The sequence below is a fragment of the Fukomys damarensis genome, unplaced genomic scaffold, assembly GCF_012274545.1.
Source record: "Fukomys damarensis isolate Sample0158 unplaced genomic scaffold, DMR_v1.0_HiC HiC_scaffold_19, whole genome shotgun sequence".
In the NCBI taxonomy this organism is placed as follows: Eukaryota; Metazoa; Chordata; class Mammalia; order Rodentia; family Bathyergidae; genus Fukomys; species Fukomys damarensis.
In genome coordinates this window covers 64635878-64644054 of record NW_022900931.1, presented here as the reverse complement: position 1 = coordinate 64644054, position 8177 = coordinate 64635878, and the positions used below count along the sequence as shown (strand labels likewise).

The 8177-nt window shown below is 53.8% G+C and overlaps 2 protein-coding genes across 3 annotated transcripts in view; one reads left to right on the top strand and one right to left on the bottom strand.

The window, feature by feature from the left end:
• Window positions 1–4026, top strand: part of Gys1 (glycogen synthase 1) — a 16452-nt gene extending 12426 nt beyond the window's left edge. Inside the window, exons 12-15 of one of the 2 annotated variants that reach the window (XM_010640752.3) lie at window positions 1185–1280; window positions 1443–1606; window positions 2017–2097; window positions 2415–4026. In XM_010640752.3, the coding sequence (XP_010639054.1) occupies window positions 1185–1280; window positions 1443–1606; window positions 2017–2097; window positions 2415–2732 (659 nt within the window). In that variant the 3' untranslated portion in view covers window positions 2733–4026. The remainder of the gene's footprint in view (window positions 1–1184; window positions 1281–1442; window positions 1607–2016; window positions 2098–2414) is intronic. The other variant, XM_010640753.3, reaches the window with a different exon arrangement.
• Window positions 4027–5438: 1412 nt separating this feature from the next.
• Window positions 5439–6977, bottom strand: Ftl (ferritin light chain). The gene is made up of 4 exons (XM_010640754.3): window positions 6662–6977; window positions 6348–6494; window positions 5887–6012; window positions 5439–5749 (listed from the first exon to the last, which is right to left on the bottom strand). The coding sequence occupies exons 1-4, from the start codon at window positions 6761–6763 to the stop codon at window positions 5597–5599; spliced, it is 528 nt and encodes a 175-aa protein (XP_010639056.1). The 5' UTR covers window positions 6764–6977; the 3' UTR covers window positions 5439–5596.
• Between the last annotated feature and the right edge of the window lie 1200 nt (window positions 6978–8177).

The following is an 8177-nucleotide window of genomic DNA, read 5'->3' as shown; positions in this document are numbered from 1 at the left end:
AAAAAAAAAAAAAAAATCTGTGAGTTCAATCCCTGGTACCTGGAAAAAAACAAAACAGACCAAGAATAATCTTGGTCTCTTCATTGTCTTTTCATCTCCCACTGTTCTCCCCGGCATCGGACCCTACACTGTGCGGGATGCAGCAGATCACAAGTTCAAGACCAGTCTGTTTAATTTAGTAAAACTCTCTAAAAAAAATAAAAGGGCTGGGGGTGTAGCCCAGGAGTAGAACACTCCCTGTGTTTAAACATTTGGCAGTTCCGCGGATTGACCCCAAGGCCTTCACCCTGAGGTACATCCTTAGCTCTTTTTATTTTGAAACAGGGTTTTATTAAGTCCTTGTATGGCCCAGTCTGTGCCCAAACTTACCATCCTTCTGCCTCTGCATCCTAGGTAGCTGGGATCACAGGCAAACACCACCATGCCTGGCTTCAGGGTTGTTTAAGGTATGAAAGAAGGCATCAAGGTGCTCTGTACAAGTGATTAATGAGAAACATTTTTTTAAAATTTCCCATCAAAACAGACTGACACTCATAACCCAAACAGTATGGTTCTGGTTTCTGGCATAAAAGACGTATCTTAAGGTTCTGAAGATTAATTAAAATGATGGACACTGAGCTAGATGAACTGCCCATAAGTCATCCTTATTTCTTTCACTTTTTTTTTGTGACAGGGCCTCACTATGTAGTTGAGACTGCCCTGGAACTCTGGAACTCACTATGTAGCTCAGGCTGGTCTCCAACTCACAGTGATCCTCCTTCCTCAGCCTCCTGAGTGCTGGGATTACAGGAGTGTGCCACCACGCCCGGCCTAAATCATCCTTATTTCTTGACTGTGGAAGTGTCTGCATTCTGAATTCTCAGAGCAAGTGAATTCTCTTTTCTGATTCCCTTAGCTTCCTCAAGAAACTGTTGTATAAACTAATGCACAGCATGAGGAGGTCTGGGCTCGGGGACGAGGCACTTGGTTCAGGCGCCAGTAGAGGGCGCTGAGTTTCATTCCAATTTAAATTTAGGAGCCAGGAGTGATGGTGGTGAACACCTGTATCAGAGCTCTGGGAAGCTGAGGCAGGAGGGTCACAAGGTGAACTCAGCCTGAGTAATTTAGTAAGACCTTGTCTCAAGAAAAAAAAAAGGCTTTAGGAGAGAAGAAAGCTAAGTGGGCGTTTCTCTCCCTCCCTGCAGCGGAGTGTACGGTCATGGGCATCCCCAGTATCTCCACCAACCTCTCCGGCTTCGGCTGCTTCATGGAGGAGCACATCGCAGACCCCTCAGCTTACGGTCAGCGCCCAGGCCCCTGAGGGTTAGAGACGGGCAGCTGGAACTGCTGGACCCTGGGTAGAAGGGATGTGGAGTCGGGGTGGGGGGCCCAGTGCCCTAGAGAGCCGGCGAGAATGCAGGTCCCCTTGGATAGTTCTTTGAACTCTGCCCCTGCCTCCACAGGAATCTACATCCTGGACCGGCGGTTCCGCAGCCTGGACGATTCCTGCTCACAGCTCACCTCCTTCCTCTACAGCTTCTGCCAGCAGAGCCGCAGACAGCGCATCATCCAGCGGAACCGCACGGAGCGCCTCTCCGACCTTCTGGACTGGAAATACCTAGGCCGGGTATGAGCCCATCCCTACCCTCAGCTGTTTTCCGGGCTCTGGGTCCATCGGCCGCTTCCAGCTCTGGATCTGGGCTTCTGCAGCCTCCAAAGCCTGAGCAGATTAGAGTCTCCGCCTAATTGTGAAAATTGCTGTCTCTTTAAGCGATGGACTTCTCCAAGAAGAACTATGGTCGGAGTTCTTTCATTTGCATATGGGTGTGGCCAAATCCTTGCTTGATGGGGTGAAACTCCCGCCCCTGGTGGGAGTGGCTCAGGAATTGGCCATTTATAGCTCCGTTTGTCTGTTTGAGTAGAAGCAGAACGAGATATATTTGCATAAAGGCGTGGCCAGGATTTGCCACCGGGAGGGTAGGTCCCTCTGCTCCGGCCTCCCTTCCCTTAATACCTCCTCTACGTCTTTCTCCTAAGTACTATATGTCTGCGCGCCACATGGCGCTGGCCAAGGCCTTCCCGGATCACTTCACCTACGAGCCCCATGACGCAGACGCGGTGAGTGGAGCGGGAAGTTAGAGCACTGGGCTGGGGGTTCCTTTCGGGAGGTTTTTTTTTTTTTTTTTTTTTTTTTTTTTGAGACAGGGTCTCACTATGTAGTTGAGCCTGACCTGGAACTCACTATGTAGCCCAGGCTGGTCTCGAGCTCACAGCGATCCTCCTGCCTCAGCCTCCCGAGTGCTGGGATTATGGGCGTGCGCCATCACGACCAGCTTCCTTTGGGAAGTTTAAAATCCTGGAGGGGGCCAGGTATCTCTCAGGACTCTGGGGCTTTTGCTCAGTCCATGATTTGTGTCCCCCACTCGGGAATGCAGACCCAGGGCTATCGCTACCCACGGCCGGCCTCCGTGCCACCATCACCCTCGCTGTCTCGGCACTCGAGTCCGCACCAGAGCGAGGATGAGGAGGAAGCCCGGGAAGGACCACTGGAAGATGGCGAACGGTATGATGAGGAGGAGGAGGCTGCCAAGGATCGGCGCAACATCCGCCCGCCGGAGTGGCCACGCCGCGCCTCCTGCAGCTCTTCCACCGGCAAGCGCAGCAACTCGGTGGACACTGCGCCCTCCAGCTCGCTGAGCACGCCCAGTGAGCCCCTCAGCCCCGCCAGCTCCCTGGGGGAGGAGCGCAACTAAGCCGGCCAGGCCTCTGCCCCCCACAGGTCCCCCCAGAAAGTGGATACAGCGGGTGCTGTTCCCGAATTCCACTCCAGATCCCTAGTGGGATCCAGCCTGGATCGCCACACACACTCCAAAATCCACAACACTGTGCCTTTCTTGGATATCAGAATGCATTATCTGTGCCCTGGAGCCCCCCCCCGCAGGTTTGGACTGGGTCTCAGAGGCCAGGAATCTGCCATTACTCTGCAGTGGTGACAGAGGTGCTGGGAAGCCTGGCCTGTGTCATCGTAGGCGAAGGCCTCTTGGCGTCTCTGTGGTTTGCAAATTCTGTAGCATACACGGCATGCCATGCCCAAGCCTGGCATGGGGACCACCAAGTGCTAGAAATCACGTTGTGTCCTTGTTAATGGGACAACTATGTCAGAGCTGCTACTTTTTCAGGGACTTAATGCAGATGGTCCTGCAGTTCAACTCCTGAGCTCCAGAAGAGGCTTGCGGTGTAGCCCTCCCTCAATATCCAATCCTGCACAGAGGATCACTCAAAGCACTCCTGTGGGCCAGGCCGGGGTGGCATAAGCATTTGGCTTCTAATTTCTTCTGGAGAGGATGCATTTTTGATCTAGATACGCTTCTGCCTTTCTGGGCTGTTTTGGACCACATTCTCCCTCCTTTTCCTGAGTCTGAGCTCTCCTCTGTCTCTTGAACTCTTTCAGTGCCCTCCACGGCCTCCCTCTGCTGAAGACGGAACTGTCTACCCTACCCCCACCCAGCCCACCCAACCACTCCATGAAACCACTGGGCTCTAGGTCCCAGCTGCTAAATCTGAAACCTCACCACTGTCCTGCATCCGGGTCCCTTTGCCCTGTTCTAGAGCTGAGTCCCCTGGGTTCTATAAGCCCCACAGTTACCTCGAGGCCCTTCCATCCCCAGGCTGTGCTGGGCCACCAGCTTTGGTGAAGGGAGCGCCCCTCACGTGTGCTGTGCTGACACTCCACTTTGGTTTGCAGTGGGAGGGGAGGGCAGAAAGGGTGTGCCTGGAGTGTGTCCAGAGATAAAAAAATACATCGGTATTTAAGCATCCCAAGTGTGGTCAGACATGAGCACTTAGTGGGCTTTGTTCCTGTTCCTGCCTCCCCGCAGTCCTCATGGTTTTAGTGCCTGCTCTGGGCCCCCCTCTCTGATGCTTTATGGTGCTCTCCCGGAAAGACTTAGATGGCTGATGTAAGGTTCCGGTGCTGTTCAAGGAAGGCTTGTCTGGCTGCTCAGTTGGGACCTGACTTTAAATGGCAAAAACTTGGCTTACATGGTCTTTGCTGGAAAGGAGTCCTGTTTCTAGGAAGAGGATCTCTGGACATCTCATATGGTTAGTGTTTCAAGGACTCTACTTTGGCCTCTCAGTAGCTCTACTGTCAAGGAATACCTTCCCAAGCAGGGTGTGGTGGCGCACATCTTCCTACCACTTGGGAGGCTGAGGCAGGAGACATTGCACCAAGTTGGAGGCCAGCCTGAACTACAAAGGAAGGCCATGTATGCATCTCTCATTGCTTTTTTTTTTTTTTTTTTGCTTTGGGGTTTTTTTTGTTTTGTTTTTTTTTTTGGTGGTACTAGCGATTGAACTCCGGTCCGGTCCTTGAGTTTGCGAGGCAGGCTCCGGGACCACTGAGCTAAATCCCCAGCCCCTCTCATTGCTCTTAATCTTTTTTTGTACCAGGAATCAAACTGGACCTTGAGCTTGTGAGGCCAGTGAGGCTCCACTGTGCTAATTCCCCAGCCCTAATTGCTCTGAATTTGAATCAGTCATCTTTCCTGTTAGCCCATGTGTGGCAGACAGGGTAAGCTTCCTGCTCCCTCCAAATCACAAATGGCCACAAGTGCAGTGGCAGGAGCGCAGTGCTGACCAAAGGACAGGACAGGGCCTAAAGGCCATCCAGGTTCTTTTCTGGGCGGGGATGTGTCTCAGCATTGGGCACGTACTAGCTAGCATATACAAGTATGGCCCCAGATGAGATCTCCAGCGCCCTCGTGACCCCCAAAGAGCCCTCCCCACCATAAATTTACAAGGGGGAAAGGAGTAAGAGCTGACACAGTGGTTCTAAAGATCAGACCCAGCAGTTTACTGAGCTGCTTCAGTTCCCTTTTGAAGTGTGTGGCCTCGTTTCACATCCCTTTATCCTGAGCCCCAATGCCCTAGCTCAGCACCCTTGGGCATCACCCACGCCCTGGTAGCTCTGTGCCACTCTGAAAGTGGCCTGAGCAGCCTTTGGAGCTAGGTATTCAGTTGTTAAGCATTTGTTAATGGTAATGGCCTCGACTCGCCCATGTAAAAGGCCTAACACCGCTACTCTTTAGTACCAGTGAGGCAGGCAGTGGAATCACTAAGCTAAATCCCCGGCCCAATACCCCCAATTTTGGCCACACACCGCCAGCACCTGGTCTCATAATTCACTCCTTAAAACAGCCTTTCAGGATAATGAAATCCAGTGGTGTCAGCTTCCAGCTAAGAAGCCCAGGTATCACTGCACAACTCCCTCAAACATCTAGGGAGTGCACTTCTTAAACAGCCAGGTAAGCAGAGAACCCTCAACCACAACACACCCCACAGATGGTCCTGCCTTAGAAAACAGGAGCTGGGGTCAACAGAGCGCTTCCTGTCATGGCGCAGCTGGGCCTCATTTTCCACAATGCATGCATGCACACACACAGGTATACATACACACACCACCAGGTGCTGCAAAAGGCTTTATTTTCTTTTGGTCCAAGATTTTGGAGGGGGCTCCAGAGGTGAAAAAGCTGCCTAGTGGCTGGAGGGAGAGGGTTAGGCCCAAGCCCTGATGCTGGTGAGCAGCAGCCGCTCAGAGGCCACTAGGCTCGGGGGCCTCCTAGTCATGCTTGAGGGTGAGCCTTTCGAAGAGGTACTCGCCCAGCCCAGCCTGGGGACCTGCCAGCCTGCGGAGGTTAGTGAGGTGGTCACCTATCTTCTTGATGAGCTTCACCTCCTCATCTAGAAAGTGGTTCTCCAGGAAATCACAGAGCTGAAAAGGAAAACAAGTCAGAAATCCAGTTGTGGGGAGAGTAGCAGAGCTGCTTCTAACAACAGGACAAACAGGAATAAGGCTCAGGAAATGTGCCCAAAGGACTGGTAGTCATGGATCCAGGGGTAGCCACTTACATGGGGGTCTGTCTTGGCAGAGCCCAAGGCATGAAGATCCAGAAGAGCTTGGTTCAGGTTCTTCTCCAGGGCCAGGGCAGCTTCCATGGCGTCCAGGGTTTTACCCCACTCATCTTCAGAAGGCTTCTACAGAGAAGACAACAGGTTCAGAAAACAGCCATATTTCCCTACACATACACAAAGAGCTAAAATCACAATCCCAGTTGCTAGGGACCTGGCCCTAGAAGACAAATGAGTCTGTATCACTCCTACAAGTACGACACAAGTCTCCCAAATCCACACTGCGATCTGAGCCACCCCCAGAATTCTGGAGGAACCCCCTGCATGTCCACGTCCATCCATAATCTGCACAGACTGCACTCAATTTCCCAAAATCCCCAACCACACCCGCCCAGCTAAAGCCAAGGAGCCCCGTATGCAAGACCTGCTGGGAGTCGTAGTCTGCTACTCCCTGTGTTTACCTGCACGTCTTGGAACAGAACCCGGCCACCGCGCTGGTTCTGCATCTTCAGGAGATGTTCGGCGCCCTCGCGTTTCTCCTTGGCCAACTCGCGAAAGAAATGGCCCACGCCCGCCAGAGCCACATCGTCACGGTCGAAGTAGTAGCCCTGCGGGAAAAGATGGCGGGAAATATGTGGCGGGAGACAAGGACAAGCGGGCGGGCGGCCTCCGCCCTCCGCCTGCCCCGCAGAACAAAGGAGGCGTGCGCATGCGCACAGGTCAGAACTGCGCAGTTAGTGGGAACTTGGGCCTGAGGCCTCCAGCGGACACTTACCAGGGAGAGGTAGGTGTAGGAGGCCCGCAGGTGCAGGTTCACCAGGCGGTTGACGGCGGCCTCCACCTCTGTAGAATAATTCTGACGAATCTGAGAAGTCATGACTGGTCAGCAATAAGGAGCTACCCACAAAAGAACGGTGATGGCTGGTCCTGGAAGCAGGAGACGGGCGAGGTGATGATGGTCCCAAAACTTGTAGCTGGCAGGTGGATAGAAGGTGAAAAAGTGGGAGTCCTCGGGTCTGTTCCGTCCAAACACTGTTGAAGCAAGAGACAGATCCGCGAGACCTCCAGAAGCGCCGCTGGAGTAAGAACGCGGGGCGGTGTTTTTTATAGCAAGCTGCTTTTCGGAGGCGGGCGCCCAGAGCGAGCGAAAGCCAATCCGCGTGGAGGAAGGCGGGGCCTGGAGGCAGTGCCTGGCCAATCCCGAGCAGATGGGAGTCTCACCCCCTACTCCTAGATGGAGGAGTCACGCGCCAGAATCACGAGGCTGTTGGGAAATGGGGAGTGGGGGATAGAGTTGAGATTCTGGGGCTGTTTTGGGGAAGTCGAGGGGCTGGGGGAGGGTTCTTTCTGAGGGGTGAGCGATATATGGTGACGCTTGGGGCCGTAGAAAATGACTAAGAGGTCATGGTGGGGGGGAATCTCAAGAAAGCAAGCTGGCTTCTGGGGTTGTGAAAACCTGGGCTTCTCTGGAAGGTGCCCTGGTGCGGGTGGGGGAGGAGATCTGGGGCTCTGCGTGATAAGGGTGGACTCTGAGTCACTGGGAAGTTTGGAAGGAAGTGATTTCTGGGATCCTGAGGGTCATTTTGAAAAAGGGGGGGTTCCCCCACCTGCTTCGCAAGCACAAGTACCGGAGTTCGAGCCCCAGTACCAAAAAAGAAGAAAAAGGGATGGGGAGCCTCGAGGCTGGGGTTCACGATAGAAAATCCGTATTTTTCTGGGGTCCTCTGGGGGCAGCTGCTTAAACCCTTGGGATGAACTCCAAGATGAAAATGGTGGGAATACACGTGCTGGTGTCTATAAGCCGAGCTGGATGTAGGGGAACACGTGGCACCCTGGCTGGCCCAGAAAGATGGGGCTTAGGAGCCGTTTAGGGGCCTAGTATTGTCCTGGAATCCCTCGGAGGAAGGAAACGACCCCTCGCTCTGGGGCCTGTGGGGCTACACTCCTGGGGGCTGTTGTGGGAACTGAGGCTTTGGGAGTTTGGGGTCCTGAAAAATAAAGTTTCTGCAGTTCCAGTGTGTTCCCCGGCATCTGCTTCTTCGGGTCACAGCAAAGCCCTGGATCCTGAAGGAACAACCTGAGGACCTATGACAAGCTGTCTGCCAGGTTCACCCTGCGGCCGGGAGATGGAGCTGGCTCAAGCGCACCTCCTCTGAGCCCCATCTCCGGGGGACCTCGAAGTCGGAGGCATTTGGCCCCGCTAGGAGCTCCGAGGAGCAGGACCAGGGAGCCGAGGCCCCCTTGGAGTGACAGCGCCGTGCTGAGTCACGATTAGCTCAGCCTAGGAAGGG